This window comes from Mercenaria mercenaria, chromosome 9 (assembly GCF_021730395.1).
Source record: "Mercenaria mercenaria strain notata chromosome 9, MADL_Memer_1, whole genome shotgun sequence".
In the NCBI taxonomy this organism is placed as follows: Eukaryota; Metazoa; Mollusca; class Bivalvia; order Venerida; family Veneridae; genus Mercenaria; species Mercenaria mercenaria.
In genome coordinates this window covers 82329390-82348841 of record NC_069369.1, presented here as the reverse complement: position 1 = coordinate 82348841, position 19452 = coordinate 82329390, and the positions used below count along the sequence as shown (strand labels likewise).

Below are 19452 nucleotides of genomic sequence, written 5' to 3'. Positions count from 1 at the left end.
TAAAGTACAATTAATTAATATTGAAACCTAGTCTCATAGCCATGGCACAGCTGAGTAAGACCACCCAATGAATAACAGATCTTGCTTATCGCACGGTTGGTTTGTGCGCCAGACATTTTATCACATACGTTCCTGTTTTGACTTTGTATGTAAACTGGCTGAATTAATCGTTAAAACTATTGCTAATGAAGGTGTGTTCTGTTTGAGAAAACACCTCGAAATTGATCGAAATGTTTATACATTTATGTAGTCGTCTACATTTCCATTTACGTCGAAAATATCTATAACTAAGACTAAAATCAATAATTTGAAATGAAAGTTCCGACAGATACTTCCATGATGATGATATATACCAGGAGCTACGAGAGAAGAAGTTGAATGCACTTGTCGAAAAAAAGATCTTGACTCAAGAAACTGACACAAAAGTAATAATATGCACATACAAACTTTATGTTTATGATTTATACCAATTTTCATTTGAATCTGATGGAATATGTAGGGAGAGTACAGATGTAGTTGGATATTTGGAAGTCCTAAGAAAAAATATAGTGGCATCTGTGGCCAAGTGGTTAAGGTTGCCGACTTTGAACCGCTAGCCTCTCACCTTTGTTTGTTCGAGCCTCACTCGGGGCGTTGTCCTCAATCCAACTTACTACCCAGGTGCCCGCCTGTAATAGAATATTGCACAGAGGGGCATCCTCCAGCATAAAAGTTGGAAAGTTGCCATATGATCTATAATTGTGTCTGTGTCACGTCTAACCTAACAAAATCAAACAGCGTAAAACAAGATAAAATAATGGACATAAAAGTCCGGACAATATGCGCTGTGGCTGGCTATGAATCACGGAAAATACCCACTATCAAAAGTCACGTTGATTTAAGTAAAGTACCATCAATTACAGTGAGAGCTTTATTTCTGCACCAGGAGGCCTTACTTATGGCAGTTCTGTTCAGATTCAGGAATAAAAGAACGACCATAAGACAATTAGAGGTTGGCAGATTTTGCTCAGACTCGTTTCCATATGTCTTCTGTAAACAATATCATATACAAATCATTAGGAACAAATTAATTGAATAAATCAAGAATGTGCAGACATATTTATCTGAAGCAGATGATTAGTTGATTATTATGTTGATGTGTAATATAGTGTCTATAAATAATGAACTTTGACATAATTAATGACAGTCATATGTATAATATAGCTACTTAATCATGTGTTGAGGTTTAGTCAAAATATTATATAAGTCAAATAGAACGGTGAGGCGGTGACATGACTCAAATGTGGTCTAAAAGACAAGACAAGCTATGTAATCATAGAAATGTAAAATACATTTCCACGGCGTCTACGCTACACTAGGATAGCGTGGCCGTACAATTTATTTCTTCGCCAGTAACTTAAAACTCCGAGAATGGATCTTACATTGTGAACAAATTACTTTAGAAGTGCTGTCTTAAGATAAAGGTTACCAAAAAATCGAATCTAAAGTTTTGTACTAAGCTAATTGGTCGTTCTGATATGCATTAATAAACACAATATCAAACAAAATGACAACTGATGACCGGATTAAGCATATTATAACTAAATTGAATATCAATCACTGTTTAACTTACAACTTGGTATCTTTAATACTTTTGAGTTATCCCCCGGACAAGACGTGTGGCGGACGGACGGACAAGAAGTTGGCAACTATATACTCCCGCCTTCGGGGAGCATAATAAGCAAACCTCAAAGACTAGGACAAGTACCATATGATATAGGATTCAACAATTGAAAAGCGCATAGTGATCATGTAATAGCAATTTTTTAACTTTGAAAAACTTTGCGGAAACTGGAGGTAAACTAGGCATTATTTCAGGTTATGTCATAGTAGATTTATTCAATTTCATGGAAGAACAATTTATAAAAATATGATTTTTTTGTATCTTGCATTGTTTAATCTTATTGAGTTTCTCGGGCACGAGTTACTGATCCGATTTTCAAAGTAAGATTTAGACATGGTAATTAATACTTCAGCTTTAAAAAAAGAAGAATCCTCTAAAAATTTTTCTATATATGTTTTTTTAGAAAAGCTAAGATAAAAGGTCGAAGTAAAGCTGTAGCTCTTTAATGAAAAAAATTAAACGTTTTCTTTAAGTGCACACGTAATATGTACCATGTGTACTGGCTTGAAATCTAAAGCTTGTTCACACAGCGTTTGATTTAAATGTCAAAACTTGTTAAGACTAAGACTGGCATCGAGAGTAGTTAGGGACATTTGAACGTCTGTAAAGTATCTTTGTAAATGACAAGACATAACACAAAATGACTGAATCGAGCAAAATTAAAATTTCACACATGGTTTTTACAAATATCTCAAGTGGATGTTTACTAATTTCCTTATCTTCCAGTGTCAGACGTATATTTTACATAAAATCGATGTGTTTGAAGATATAAAATCTCGAACGAGTTGCTTAAATCAAAGAATGACTAGTATACTGCACTGAATATCTGTAGCTCTATGGTATGTAGCTTTCTTTCAAACACGCTTAAGCGGCTGAATGTATTTAACAAATAATATCTAATGTAGATCATCTGGAAAACATAGAACGCAACAAAAGATAATAAATAAGGGTAGATTTCTCGGAAGCACAGAACACCCCAAACACAAACCTAAGAACTCGATCTAGTTGGACCGGGCGTTACATTACAGAACACAATGTTTACTACCACAGTTATTACATTAAAAAGCTTATAATGAAGTTAGGCACATATTTAAAACAATGATAAACAAGATAACAATAAAATGCTCTGAAAAACTTACACAACGAACAGCAATATAACAACTTTCAATAAATATGACAACAATACAATAAAAACACCGACTTTGACACTGGACACTGTTAAAAATGTAAAATGTAAAAATGTAAAGGAGCCATGTATTTGGTTACAGTTTGTTCAGGAGCGACATTCTAAGCATCGTGGCCGAGTTGGCAAGGCCGCGAACTTTCATTCACCTGCTCGTTACCTGTGTCGGATAGAAACCCCACTTATGCTGTAGAATTATTTCATGTAAGGAACCTATCCGAGTAAATTCCGGAGAGTCACCTAGGTTCCTCCTTTAGCGTAAAATCTGTATAGATGCCATATGCGTGCCAGCCTAGTGAAATAATAATTCCATTACAACAGAATACTTAGATTGACAAAAGAAATTATATGGGACTACACAAGTTAACAAAAGCAATGAAATATGTAACGCTGTGGAACTTTCCTAGAAATGTTTTACTTAAAACTTTTCACAACCAGTTCTTTAATCAGTAATCCTAGGCTGTACACATCTTCCCTTTTTTCTGATATTTTGATACACAAAGTGGGCTCATGACGAATCTGTATATCACCAACTACCTGTAAAAAGAAAAAAAACCTCACAAATTGATCTCATCAAACAAAAAAAATCAAAAGGGTCTGCATGAAATATATATGAAGTTACAATTATTGTTTAATTCATATGGTTTAGTGGTGTTCCGAAATAAAATACAATCAAATCAAAGGACAATCTCTGTGATAACAGTTTACATACAAACCTTTGCTTGGTTGGTGTTGACGTAGATAGAATATTCATCAATGCGCCTCAGAACCAATCCGTTTTTGTGTAAAACACGAAGACATTCGGTTAGTTGATAGCTCATCTTCAGTATAGCTTGGAAAGGTATGTGGTCAAACTTTTGAAAGCATTCTTGTACCGTGATGTAAGAGACATATACGCTCGAGTCTATTAAATAGAATCGTCGTGTCATAATGTGCTGACTGACCAGAAATCTTTTACCAATTCCTGAAATTATACACGATAATCAAGGTTATAACATAACTTAAATTGCCGGTCAATGGATATGCTATTGACTGGTGTTTCTTTTAACATTAAAATAATATCGAAAATGTATGTCTAATGTCAAGTAACAAAAGACTTACTGAAGGCTTGCTGGTCAATATTCAAGACTATTGTCCGATGTCAAAATTTTGGACTATTGACTGGCAAGCCATTCAGTATGTGTATAATATATACGATAGACTATGATGAATCTTGAAGTTTTTTCACTGACATAAATCTTTAAAGAAGATTTAAACAATAATAATCACAAATGTACTTTTATTCTGGTGTAGTTTTAATGTAGAAAACTAATGTATTTCAGATTAAACGATTACAGACTGGTTCATATATTCCATAATGTATAATTCCATATATTCAGGTTAATCCCTGCCCTTGATTATTTTTAAGACTAAGGCAGCGCGATTCTTACTGTCTTACTGATATCATTCTAAAGAACTCCAAAAACAATAACATGAAATTTCAAAATATCTTGATTAATGTTGAAGGTTTCGGCCATTTTGGAAACCAGAATTACAATATTGACTTTTTTGTTAATGGATTTTTAAAAACTCTCAGGACATATAAGTAAGGAGTAAAAAATATATTTATCCATTTAAAATTTTCTGTATCATTTCGAAACATGTTTTCAAAACATTTCCACTTGACAAAAGTACATTTAAGCCGTACATTTATAAAGTTGTATTACTTATATTTAGATTTTGCAAAATATAGTCGTAATTCAAAAAAGCCTGTTACGAATTCGGAGACAGAAGGGTAAAACTTTTAGACTTTTGTCAATTATTACAGTTACAGGAGAATAGTTCTGTCTGTTTAATTTTCAAAAATCAGTGTACCATTTCATCCGCTCTATAGCTATTATCATTTATAAACAATAAAAGGTAAAGGTAGATTTTCTGGAAGCACAGATCACCGTCATAGAGAAAAGTCTATAAATACGCAAGCGTACAATTGTACGTCTATCAAAGCTAATTAGTATTACCTTAGATTAGACATATCAAAAGGGTTGCAGCTGAATAAGAGATAATACAGATTAGTATACCATGCTTTAAAAAAAAGAAATAAAATGCAAACCAGTGTTAGTAGTGTTCCTCTTCTGCTCGTCAGTATTTGGAGTGAAGCTCTGGTGAAAAAGTAAAGGTTTTCGAATATAAACAGTTTTAAAATGGATTTTAAAAATGTAAATATCAGAACGAAAATAAATGATTTGTTTAGTTATAGTAAACATGCATATGGCCATCCGTTTTGAGTAAACATAAAAATGTACTGACTTTTTGTAGTAATTTACAACCTGTGCTCTGTACGAACGTGATAATAATTGCTGTTTCGCAAAATGGTCTGCCAAGGATATCATACATTCAATATGTGGATGTAAGATTTATTAAACACTAATGTAAGATGATGAAGTAATTACTTAATTTTTTATTTGACCAAGGTGATATTCACCTGGGCCGATAGGCCAAGTAAAATAGGACCTTGTTCATGTCTATTGACTTGGATATTCACCGATATTATCATACAATAAGTGTTTTATTTTATGTTTACACATAAAAAGGGCAAAGTCATAAGCATACAGTCAATGCACAATCTTATCGAAATGTTTACTGACTGAATAACGAATGACGTACGATAGGTCGTAATTTACACGAAATTTTAAAGGATTTTAACATTACCATATAAATATTGATTTCTTTAACATTTACTAAAGCTTGACTGTAAGAGTATATAACAGAAACCAGCAAATGGGCAACAAATCTCAACGCTGACTTTGATTTATTATTTAATAATTTACCTTTTTCCCAATAATGGCTGTAAGTGTATATAACACAGGATTGAGGGCCGAGTTAACGGGAAGAATAAACACAGCTGCCCATGCATACACGTCACCGGAAATGACGTAACCTGACATCGCCATCACACCTATAATATAAAATCAAATGTTAATGTATGTCTAACGGGCACAGAATCCTCATTTAACACGGACTGTATGACCATTTATCTTGCCTCCTCCAAGTTTCTTGCATTTCTATTGGTCAATAGACGTGGAGACAGTATATATTCCATATCCTGCAAGTACATTTCAGATATGAATTTTGATTAAAACAAAATGGCTGTCACACCGCTGGCGTAATTGAATCAAGTCAGATTATTATTAGCTCCAGAGATAGTATCGTTTCCGTGAGTAAATTTAGTGTTTTCTTGCCGATTTCATTCTACTTAAGTTGAGGTTCATAAAGTTTGATAAAAGTTAGCAATAAAAGCGGAATAACTCTGTATGGGAGACACGGGACGTTGAAATCTTGTTTTAAGTTAACTCATCGTAAAATTAAGGAATTGACACTTAATCTACGTGCAAGATTATGATTTAACAGGAAACGGGATGAAAGCCGAAATATGAAGACACTTGTGACATCGTGAAATCTGGTGATTTTCGAAAGGATGGAACAAGAAAGGTTTTTTTTTGTGTTTCTGATCTAAACCAGTTCATAACCTGTGAAAATGAGCTTTTGTGTTTTGTGATTTAACCAAAATACAGGTCATTGTGCATTTCATGGCTGGTGTAAATCATATATAAATAAAACATGATGACCAAACAAATGATTGCAGGATTCCGGTCTGCACTGTAAGTAGCTTTGTTAATTTATAAAATGTGTCGATTGTAACATGTAAGTAAAGCGTAGTCGGCAAGATAAAATCGTTACACATCTTGTTGGTGACAGGATACGGGATATACGCTGTCTCGAAAATCGACAGCGTATATCCCGTATCCTGTAACCAACAAACAGTGTAACTAATGATATTTCTTGTAGATAATACAGGAACACTGTTTGATCCGCCTAATCCGTAACAGGGTTTTTCGTAATATGCATTTTAACATTGTTAGATATAAATATAAACTGTGCAACGTTCTAAAGTTTTCCGAGAGTGGTAGTGGGTTCTTTCTGAATTTTAATGGTATCTTTAATATCAATTAAAAGGCGGGACAAACAGTAAGACGTTAGCAAGCCTTCAAAATATCGTTACTGTTACGAAATCAAAACTGGTAAAAAGTTATGTCTAGAAGTGTTAATACAAGTAACAAGAGCTGTCGGAGGACAGCAACGCTCGACTATTCAACAGCCTTGTCAATTGAATGAATACAAGTTGAAAAAGGGGCATAATTTTGTAAAATGCAAAGTAGAGGTATTGAACCTCTGTACTGCATGTCATATCATGACAGTGAACAAGTGTGTGAAGTTTCAATCCTTTCCAATTTGTGGATACTGAGATACCAGCTTACATACAAAAACTTAACAAAAAAGTGCTAAGTCAAAGGGGCATAATTTTGTAAAAATGCCAAGTAGAGTTATGGGACCTTCACAGTGCATGTTAGATCATGACAGTGAACAAGTGTGTGAAGTTTCAATCCATTCCAATTAGTGGATACTGAGATATCAGATTACATACAAATATTTAACCAAAAACTGCTAAGTCGAAAAAGGGGCATAATTTTGAAAAAAAAGAGAGTAGAGTTATGGGACTTGCTTAGTGCATGTCAAATCATGATAGTGAACAAGTATGTGAAGTTTCAATCCATTCCCATTAGTAACTACTGAGATACCAGCTTACATACAAAACCTTTACCAAAAGTCGAAAAAGGGGCATAATTTTGTAAAAAAGCAAAATAGAGTTATGGAACCTGTGCAATGTAGATCAGTTCATCACAGTGAATAAGTGTGTGAAGTTTCAATCCATTCCCACAAGTGGTTACTGAGTTACCAGCTTACATACAAAACCTTAACCAAAAATTTCTAAGTCGAAAAAGGGGCATAATTTTGTAAAAAAGCAAAATAGAGTTATGGAACCTGTGCAATGTAAGTCAGTTTGTCACAGTCAATAAGTGTGTGAAGTTTCAATCCATTCCCACAAGTGGTTACTGAGATACCAGCTTACATACAAAACCTTAACCAAAATCGGGACGCGGACGCGGACGCAGACGCCGACGCCGACGCCGACGCCGACGCATGGGCGAGTGCAATAGCTCACTATTCTATGAATAGTCGAGCTAAAAATGGCAAGAAACTAAATGAGCAAATCATGACATGAAAGGCCTTGGTTTTCTAATACAGACGCATAAAAAGTAAATTCTCGTCTATATTAAATATGATGGCCTTATATCGCTCGCCAGAGTTGATCTAGCCTACTGACCTCGCTTTTGACTCCAAATGACCCAGTTTACAACTTGACATAGAAATCATCAAGGCATACATTCTGACCAAGTTTCACAAAGATGGGGTCACAACTTTAGCCTCTAGAGTGTTAACAAGCTTTCCCTTTGATCTGACCGGGTGACCTAGTTTTTAATCCCACATGACCCAGATTCAAACACGTCCTAGAGGATATCAATTTGAAACTCATGAGAATTGGACATAATGTTTGTCTTTTAAATGTGGACTCTAGAGTGTTAACAAGAGTTTCCTTTGATCTAGCCTACTGACCCAGTTTTCAATGTCACATAACCCAGTTTCAGACTTGCCCTAGAGATCATCAAGGCAAACATTCTGACAAAACATAACAAGTGTGGCCTCTAGAGTTTTAATAAGGCAAATATTGACGGACGACGGAAGCCTAACAATGACAGGTCACAATAGCTCACCTTGAGCACTTCGTGCTCCGGTGAGCTAAAAATCTAAACCCTTTCAACTAAATCTACAATTAAAGCGAATATGACAGTGTTTGACTTCTGCACAGTATTGTAGGCATTGCGTCCCTACCGAGTCCCTTTAAAAATAAGTTGAATTCATCTGGCGTTATCTTTATGTTTCCTCCTTTTCACGATCCATATGTTGATCAGACACTGTCTAAGCTCGTCCGTTAAATTTCGTCATCTTCTGGAGAAATTGTGAACAATCACATACTGTGAATATAGATTTTATAGTCATTGATCGCGGCCTCATCATATTGAATAGGTCAAGTATTTGCACGCTGGGGAAAATATTTCATGATGGACCTGTCAATTCTTTACTTTATGGGTGAAACAGGTCTCATAAGCGTAAATACGACTAGCTTCTACTGATTATAAAAACATACCGTACGATTTCTTGTGAATTAACTGTTGTTGTACTTTTAGTAGTTCAACCGCCACCCTTGTTTAAGAGCAACATTTAAAAAACACGTTTTTTTCATCCTCAAGTAATAAGTAAGTAGACTCGCCCAGTTTAATCAGTCTAGACGCATAATCTAACTATACGAGCGTCTATTTCACCCGATTTACATTCGGAACATTTTCACGCGTTTCGGGCTTTATCGTATGTTTAACATGGGATTTTTGAACCGTCCAAGATGTTGGAAATGTTTGTCTCATTGTTTATTTTTTTTAATAAAACTGTTACTGCTTTCATTGTTTACCACTTTTTTTCCACTCTTGCCCGAAAAAAAGTAATGAGTTTGTACACTGTTCAGACAATTGTGCTCTGTTGAAATTTAACCAAACACAAGTTTACCTGCATAATCAGAAAGCATGATATGTCACCATGCGCGGATCCAGAGTGGGGGTACCGGGGGTCCGGACACCCTCTGGAAAATTTTTAAAAAAGGAAAGAAGACAAGAAGGAAAGAAAATGTTTTTCGAAAAAGGCAACATTAGGACTGCATGTAAAGTATATGCGGCTGCTGCTACATACGACCCCGACATAATTCATATTATTTATCTAAAAGAGACTAAGAATTTTACCTTCAAGAAAGCTTGATTTTATCATTTTCCCAAATTTAACAGGTTAGTCCATAAAACTGTCCCAGAATGCAAAAAATGAACTGCTAAATTTCAAAATGTCCAGAGGCGGGGGGGGGGGGGCAAGGGGATCGGCCCCCCTCTGAGAAAATTGGCTGTGTCCGTGCATGGTCACTATACCTGTCCAGTACTGGACATTACGGTAAACGCTTCTTTCATGCACAAATGACAATTTCGCAACTTCTGTCCGGTTTGTACAAATTTCTGGCCGCGATAAACCATTTGACTTGTAATCTATATTGAATATGGAGGAAACTATGCAAATAAAGTATACTGAACAGCAAAAGAAACTATCTAGATCTTAAACTTAGATTTTTTTAATTAAAAGCTTAAATTATAAACTTGACTTGTTTTCTTCATATCGCACTTCACTTGAAGAACGTCACGTGTTAAATTTAGAAAATCTATCAACCGTGAAGTTAGTACTCCAGCAAGAGCTGTTTTGCACGAAATTCACGTGCGCGTGTAATTAATGATTTTCTTTTTGAAATTGTATTGTCATTGGAAACCTTGATAATTGACTCACTGGAAAAACAATATAAAGTAAAAAACAAATGTTGCTGATGGCATGGCACGTCGGAATCAAATTCAGCGCAAGCGCCAAATTGGGATGTTACAATGCATTATACGCGCAGAAGATATTGCCAGAATTTCGTGCAAAATGGCTTTGGAGTACTAACTTCATAGTTGATCGAAGTGTTAAATCTAACATGTGAAGTTGTTCAAGTGTAATGTGGTATGAAGAAATCAAGTCAAATTTAATAAACATATGTTTTTTATGAAGACATACCCCATAAATACATGTGGATAGTTTCTTTTCTTGTTCAGTATATATTACATATACTTACCCATACATCCAATTGGAAACCAGCACAAAAAGTCAGTTGCAACTACCAATAGCAAATTCCGTGCAATAATTAGATCTTTTTTTCTTGACTGTGATTTCCTTAATTTGGAACTGGATTTCCTTATTTCCATGTATATAGACCATTGACCGGCAGCAATTAGCAGAAATGTGGCAAAATTAAGACCAATGAAAACAAGTACAGAATAAAGCCAACCAGGAGGGCGATCCCTTGTCAACGGCAATGCAATACAAACTCCTGATTTGTTGTAGAATCTGTTTTGGAAATAGCCGGTTAGCATGAGAGGGAACAGCGCAATAAACAATGACGTGATCCAAGCAAGAACGGATATCATTGAAGCTTTCCTGGTATCAAATCGAACCTGTCCAAACGGGTATTTGATGACAAGAAGTCTATCCAGAGTGATGAGGCAAAGAAACATGACGCTTGCCTCTGACGACAGTGTTGACAAAACACCAGCAAATGTACACCATGAACTGTTTCGCCAATAGTCGTCCATGAAAATATACCTGTTTTAATAAAACATTATAGCATACTCTACATCTAAAACTGAAATTATAAAAACAAAAAGATGTAAAATTCCATTGCTTTAAGGCTAACTGTCAAGTAACCTTCCAGTTCATTTTCACCAAGATAGAGTCCGCTTTCTTTGAATCGACAACAAGTGTCACATCCTAAAAATGGAATTTAATTAAAGTGTTCAAAAAAATATTTGAATAATTTGCAAATAGAAAAAATTATTTACACAGTAAAAAGTAATTGTCCTTTTTCCAAACTATTACCTATTACCAATTACCTTTTCCTGAAAACTGCATCCGCTACGGCTATAGTCAGAAGATATATCCCCATCAAGAAATCGGCAACAGCAAGATTTGTAACGAAGATACCGTATCCAAGACGCAAACGTTGTCTATCAAAAATCAGTCTGTAAATAACAGACAATATATTCCCGATGAGGGCACAAAGCCCTATAAGCCAAAGCATAGTTTGTAAGGCAGAAATTCTCATCAAGTCCTCGCAGGATGAAAATTCATCTTTCTGTGGGAAACATTTGTCTTCTGATACATAGTTTGGTCTTATGCAGCAAAATTTGTACGCCGGTGTCTGTAATGATTTTAAGGCTAAAACCCCGGTAAAAACACCTTTATGGAAGCTTGTTATGTCGTTCTCTTGAAAACGTATGTGATTTACCTCAAGATTGCCAAGACCAAATTCTTCAATTTCTTGAATATCATTATCACGTAAATCAAGAATTTCAAGACTTAAACCGGAAAATGTGTTCGACATGACTGTTCGTAATTTAGTTCCCGTAATACGTAAAACACGTATAGCCACTAGTTGCTTGAATGTAAATGGACCCAAAAAAGATATCTCACTGTTTCCGTCGAGATTCAACGTGTGAAGATTTTGTAACCCCGCGAAAACATTCTCAGAAAGCGCGGTTAACTTATTGTTACTGATGTCCAGTATTCTTAGATTAGAGAGTCTGATGAATGCATTCTCCTCTATTCGTTCTGTCCCGGAACTGGACAAGTTTAGGAGGTATAAGAATGGAAAATCAAATAAAGTTTCAGATAAAGGTATGTCTATGGCACTATCGGTCAATTCTAATGACCTTGTCCATACGGGAAATCCTCTAACGTCTGTGACATTGAAGCCACTGTCTCCGCAACTGACTGTAAAGCCACTGCAGACGCATTCAACTGGACAGGTGAAATCGCAAAGAAATTCGTCATCGCCATGAATGCAATGTCTGTAACCATCACATATTTCTGACAACTGTACACACATCTTACTATAAGCACATTTGTAAGCACCTGGGCAGTGAGTCATTGTAGCCTCTGAAGAAAGTGAGAAAACTTCATATTCGTGATATTTTACATTAAACAAGTGTTTGGACCGACTGACATATCACATATTTGAAAGCAGTTATGTGTGTGCATAAAATGTATTGGAAACCTTAAATTTTTGATCCCGTCCTTAAAATCTGATTGTATCTATAAGCAATTTCTACTCGATTTTAGAGTGAATATGTAAGTTAATATGAAGAGGGTGGCATCATCTATATATGGCGGTAGACATATGACGACAGCTTAATTAATATGTATCGGTGAAATAAACCTTTTCTGTACTTATTATGAATTCCGATTTCAATTATAAAAGCTGAATATTATATGAACTCACGCAAACGGATAATTATTTTCAAATTTAGATGCAAATTTTATGTTCAGATAAATACCTTTGCACAGCTTCGGCAAATACCTTGCAGCTAATGTTGACATAACGTTCCAGTTCTCAACGTAAACATCTTTAACATAAGGAAATTGACCTTTTGCAGTATTGACACCCTCCATAATCCTATAAACTGTAAAATCCGGCATGTTTGTAATGTTTGAAAATATCAGACTAGCTACTACAGCTGATTCTGGACTATTCTGTATAAACAGTAAACTGTGTGATGTCTTTCTTGAAAATTGTATAACATTCATAAAGTCGTTTGCTAAAACTTTGTATTCACATGTATAGTCTCTGTCATTCAGCTCAAATGGTTTTATTTCTTTGTCACTGATATGCAAAATCCTATGTTTGAAAGGAATTCCTTGTGAAATTTTGTTCGATTTGTATTTCACACTTCGAACAATGCCGTTTGTTGAATATAGCTGTCTCGCAACTTTGATTAAGTCGGGACCTCTGAATTCGGAATCCTCATGCAAAATAATGACCTCCCTCTCTGTATCACCACAACCTAAAAGAAGGCCAAAAATAAATGCGAATAATACTGAAACAAGAAATATCTTTAAAAATGATGGTCGGCGAATTGTAATAAGGAAAAATGTTTATGAATTTTTCATCTAACATTCATCTTTCAGCTAACATTTTTCAAATTGCAAAACTAAACACCGCACTTTAACAATTTAAATGGTTCTCTTTTAATTTTTTGCAAAGGTTTCGTAGGGTTGCAATTTTGTTTCGTTTATCCTTAGACGAATAATTACAGCAGTAGTTTGATGAAGATTCATGAAGCGGTTCATGAGAAGAGGTCATTAAACGTACGCGTGTTTATATTTTTAGCTAAATTGGTCCCTATCCCCATTTGTAACAAAATAGCAGGAGACCTTACGATATTGTTACACATCGAGTTTGATAAAAATCCATTACATTTTAGTGGTTAATGCGAAGAAAGGCATATCTACTTTTAGCTATAGTGGTCCCTAATAGGGCCCAAGTTCTCATATAAATAAATTTGGAAGAGGACCTTATAATGATGCTCCAGACCAAGTATGACAAAGATCCACCAAGTTGTTCATGATACGCTGTATAAAGGCATTTCTAGTTTTAGCTCTAGCAGCCCCTAAAAGGGGACAAATGTCCCAGCTGAACAAAGTTGGCTGCGAGCCTAATAAAGATGCTACAAATCAAGTTTGATTAGAATACATGAGAAAAAATCAATTAAAGGATTTTTTTATTTATTATTTTTATTTATTTCTAAAATAGGCTAACTGAACCCGCTTTAACAAATAGCATATTCGCTATTCATGAATCTTTGGACAATGACGTCACACCTATAAAAAAGTGAAGGTCAAGCAACACATACAATTGTAATTATTTCAATATTTCTGTTTCATAAGCAAAGTTTGACCGTAGTCATATCACATAGATAAACTGTATGCAGCGTACCTTCATTTCAGTGTAATGAGATTCAGTCATTATATAGCATATATATAATAAAACAGATTTCAACTGAGTTCAATATTTGCATACCATACTAAAGAAAAATATTCATATATAATAAATCAGTTAAATAATTTATAACAAATATATCAAAGCAAACAAGTACTCATTTTAATATGCAATCTGAATAAGTCACAAAAGCAAGAAACCTTTTCATATACAGACGACAATTGTAACAAGGAAAATCTTTTAAAAAGCACTTCTCTACATAAAAGACTCTTATCACACCCTTATTCATGTGATACGCAGACCGTATTCAGCTCTTTCTTTAATTTGATATATGTTGGTATTTGAACAGGTTTTTATAATATTTATTAAACTTACTTATCATTTTGAGATATATCAATATTCTTGCTAAATATACTGAGCCAAAGTTAGCTTTAAAACTGTGAACAGCGTCGTTTAGGATAAACGCTTTGTCTACATTTCACTCAGCGTAGCACAATCAACAGAGTGAAAGAAATTGACACTCTCGTCCAATCAGGCAGAGTGTTGCATAAATCTTCCATTTTGATAAATTATCTATAATGCGTTATCAAGTAGTTTGATTTGCAAACTAAAATCACGTGGCATAGGTAACGAAAACGAATTTAGACGGCGTTCGCCGAAAAAATGCGTGTGTAAAAGGTATATTTGTCTCCCTTTGCAGTAATTGATGAATGTCTTATTTATTTGTGACAATTAAGGGGAATTTTGGTGTGCCGAAAGACATGCTGCAAAGTAATTCGAAGTGTATATTTTCAGTCTTCGAAAATCAAAATGACCTGATCTTGTTTTTTGAAAAAAAGTCTACTGAAAACATATTTTTGTACAAAGTCATTTATATTCAATGGTCAATGGATACGTTAAACTGGTACTTATAGGCTTTATTTACACGGGATAGTTACTGACAGCTAGCATAGCGTTTGTCAGGAATGCAGCTTGCAGCGCTTGGATTATGGAATATTAAGAATGAGAAGGACTAGTATTGATTTCATTTTGTGTATTTTCTTAAGCAAGCGGCGCTTTGGCTATATAAAGTTAACCCAGGCCTACCGTTTGATTGGTCTGGATTTGGATCCAACATGCATCTTAACTTTAAATAAAACATCACTTGGCAAATAATGATGTCAAGAAGAAAACTCAAGGGTACCTTAAGTTTTACTTCTTTGACATTTATTATGGGTAATTGGCTTCACAACAGTGTCAGATTAAAAAGAAACAGACCGATATGATTTTCTTTTGACTGAAGTTTGTTATCAGTACAAAACAGTCTGGCACATAAATATGATTTATATAATTGATATGACTGATTGTTAAGTATTTCATCTAAAGGCATGTAATATAAGATATAAATGATTATAATACTAGTTAAAACGTCAATATATTTTTTTATGTTTACTAAAGAAATGAATAAGTTTTTAAAAGTTCATGCATAATAAATGTTCATTTTATTCCCTTCTATTTCTTACAACCAAATGGGTGGTTTCTTTCCAATTTAATTTTATTCATCGCAATTGGGCTATGATATGGTCCCTGGTTTTTAATTTTGTCTTTTGGCATATCCTGTGATATGTCTATAACCTCAGACCCCTTTCTAAATTCCAGTTTGTTTTGTTCTGCTTATTTTATTCTCATTTAGGGCAAAGCCATTATTTTAACTGGGGACCATATGCCGCTTTTCATTGAATTACATGCAAGTGTATCATTGAAGGTTCCATGTGCACATGCGGATGTCTCTTAATTATTTTGTACTTGTAGCATGTGTAAATGTTGAGTTCTGCTCCGGGGCTAGAGGGCGTGGACGGTAGCATGCATTTCCACTACCGTTCATGAACAGGCTCAATCAAACCAAGCCTGCAACATTTTCGTTTTTGTCGTGTTGAGCAACCTGTGGAGTTTCCACTTTTTCTGTTCTATGAAATTTTGGTTGCAAATTTGATGTTAATCATATGGCGTGTTCTTTTTTTACGAGAAAAGTCATGTTGCGTAAATTTAAGATTTTTCGTATTGTTGCACGAACGATAAAACATAAAAGAACTCTTGTTTTTCCAGACAAAATACATTTTGAATTTAAATTTTAAAGTTTATCAGCCATATTTCCAACATCAAATCCCCATCTAGCTTATGCTAGATAGTTTCAAGACGTGTGAAAAATGTAACTTTCGTCAAAAACTTGAAAAAGAATTAATATAAAATTCCGTTATTCTAGAAAATATAGAATGGATTTAATGAGTCTGAATAATATTTAAACGAATATTCATGTATTTATTTTGGAGCTAACACATGTTGAAATGTTGGCAGATAAAAATTATGAGACACCATTTTGATTCGCTATTATGGAAATATGTGATCTCTCTGATTGTTGGAAATATCGATCCCGTAATCTCTGGTATTTTCTTATTAAAGATATATTACATAAGAAAACAAATGAGCCGTGCCATGAGAAAACCAACATAGTGGGTTTGCGACCAGCATGGATCCAGACCAGCCTGCGCATCCGTGCAGTCTGGTCAGGATCCATGCTGTTCGCTAACAGTTTCTCTAATTCCAATAGGCTTTGAAAGCGAACAGCATGGATCCTGACCAGACTGCGCGGATGCGCAGGCTGGTCTGGATCCATGCTGGTCGCAAACCCATTTTGTTGGTTTTCCCATGGCACGGCTCAAATACCTATCTACCTGTCTTTAAGGTCAAGTTCTTATACTTCTCTTGGTTTTGAGACATCACGTAAATATCGTTTTAAGCATAAAATTAATGATTTTTATAATCAATTTTGCTTATTCACAATAAAATGTATTTGAACTTCAGCTATGAAATTGTACTATAAAATGGATAGGAAAAATTATCTTAATTCACAAATAGTCGGTTCAATGAATAGCTATGATGATGAGACAGGGTTTACTATGCAGTGGGACATTTATTGAGGTTGGCTGTATAGTTTATATCAGGAAAATTACCAGAATCGTAAAAATACTGTAGGGATGAGAACACCAATTATTTTGCACAGACTTACATTATAGCATTCTGACGTTCACCGACTTCCCAAAATCGAAACATGTATATGTACTCACATTTTCTGAAAGAACTATCTTAGATCCACCAGAAAAACATATGAATAGTGATACTTTATTTGAGTAATTTTCCCGTGAACGATATGACCCCCTGTTTACATCGATTGCATGACGGATGAAAAGCGTTATAAACAACTATTTTTCAATACTCATCAAAGGTAGCAAAAATGGTCGAAATCTGTAATTAAATACTGAAAGAACATTAGAAAATGTCGAATTTTTAAAAAATGTTCACTTTTTGTGTTTGTTTACATAACTGACCAATCAGGACGCAATAACCCTTACCTCATTCCCAAACATACGTTACCTTATTCCCAGTAAGTTCCCTGTACTTTTTTGAATTGGTGGTCTCTGACCTGTATTGAAAAATCTTACCACATTGGAACTCGTCTTCAGAATTTGGACACTGTTCCACACCATCACAGACAAACCTTAATGGTATACAGTAGCTATCAGGACATTTCACTGTTCCTTCTGGACATTCATGGTACTCTAACACAAAGTGAGAAAAAGAATAAAAACAAAGAAAAATATCAAACAGGGAATGCCACGCACCAAAAGCGCAGCCTCCCCAAAACGAACCCCCCCAGCACGCAAACGCGTGCACCACACACACACACACACACACACACACACTCAAAGCTTATTAATTAAGCCATATTATTCCGTACCAATTTTATCTCTATGTTTTATATCAGGTATAGCATACTGTTTTAATGACTTTTTTTCTAATATTCAAAGGCATTTATAAGTGCAATGTCAGACTTGTGATGTCCTATTTGCAAGGACTAATTCATAATTGTCTGTTTTCATCTGTGAAAACTATTATCAGATATACTGTTTAAGATCTACTTGAAAAGAAAACAATTCAGCAAAAAAAAAGGAATTACTGCAGTTTTGAAGGTGTGATCCACTTCTGCATCCAATGATAGTTCCTGTTTGGTCAGTGTCGTAGACGCACAGTAGTGACATATTAAACACGTTACGTGCCTCTCCGCAACCGAATGTTGACGCATCCGTAAAATACTCTGTAAAACAAAACAATGGTTTATACTTTAATCATGTAAACGTTTTATATAATTTACTAACTGCAGCTGTCATTTTTCGATTTTAAAACATGTAGGCACGATTTTGAGAGAAAGGACTGCGTTATAGAACATAAATGATGGGACGAGGTTAGTACCCACCCCTCTCCTGCCATAGAGGTCTCTGGACACACAAAGAAAAAATGGAATCTGTTTGATGCCATTTAAGCTCTTATTTAACTCCGCTATTCCCAGGAAATTTATCACCGCTTTCAGTCACAGCGACACCAGTAGTGGAAGAACCCTTCCTCCCATTTTTGACGGCCGCAACGTTACATGACTACCGTTGCAGGGTTCTTGAGTTTAAAGCGGGTACATTACTGTATTTTGAAGGAAAAGAGCTTTTTACGGCTCGGTCGGGAAGGTGGTTCAAAATTGAAACATAGGCAGTAGTAATCTTTTCTTTACCTTAAGAAAACGGCTGTCGCTTGGTTACTATTTAACTGCGACGGTATAATTTTCGGTCAATGTTCTAATAACTGATTCCAATATCATGTGAGAAATCAACACCCATGGGAAATATGATGAAATACATTTGAGAAAAATGTGAAATTAGCTTTGAATACAATAATACAATGACTTTACGATTCAAGAAGGATAGAGCACATAACCCAGCCCGAGCCGTATATCACCGAGAAAGCTCGCCAGAAGTAGAAACTCTTGTTAGTTGCTTTAATTATCCAACAGCAAGTACATAAGGTATATAAATGGAAATGAGAATTAAGTTACCTTCCGTGAAATTGTATATATTTATACGTTTTATTTACAGTTATTACATTTACATTTCATTTTGTTAATTTGTTATAATTAATTTTTCATGGTGTACCGAAACTTATTTTTAGAACGTGATATTGAAAGTATAGTATTTTCGTCAGTTTCCCAATACTACTACTAAAAAAATAAAAACGCGGATGTAAACAGTCAGCAGTGTAGACAGCAATCAAAAGTACCGAGATTTTTGGTAATTTTTCTATAAAAGGTACATTTTGGTTTACGAAGAAATAAATATTTTTTCAAAGAACCATTAATCGTTTCTGTTCATGCAGTAATCTTTTTTTTCTGTAACGAAATTAAATAGTGCT

At 34.8% G+C, this 19452-nt stretch overlaps 1 protein-coding gene across 1 annotated transcript in view; it reads right to left on the bottom strand.

The window, feature by feature from the left end:
- Positions 1-1452: 1452 nt before the first annotated feature.
- LOC123546331 (uncharacterized) overlaps positions 1453-19452 on the bottom strand; it is a 72802-nt gene continuing 54802 nt past the window's right edge. Inside the window, exons 27-35 of the mRNA XM_053550676.1 lie at positions 18176-18313; positions 17661-17777; positions 12740-13246; positions 11297-12341; positions 10483-11009; positions 5657-5784; positions 4939-4987; positions 3563-3810; positions 1453-3383 (exon numbers count right to left, since the gene is read on the bottom strand). Of these exons, the coding sequence (XP_053406651.1) occupies positions 3261-3383; positions 3563-3810; positions 4939-4987; positions 5657-5784; positions 10483-11009; positions 11297-12341; positions 12740-13246; positions 17661-17777; positions 18176-18313 (2882 nt within the window). The 3' untranslated portion in view covers positions 1453-3260. The remainder of the gene's footprint in view (positions 3384-3562; positions 3811-4938; positions 4988-5656; positions 5785-10482; positions 11010-11296; positions 12342-12739; positions 13247-17660; positions 17778-18175; positions 18314-19452) is intronic.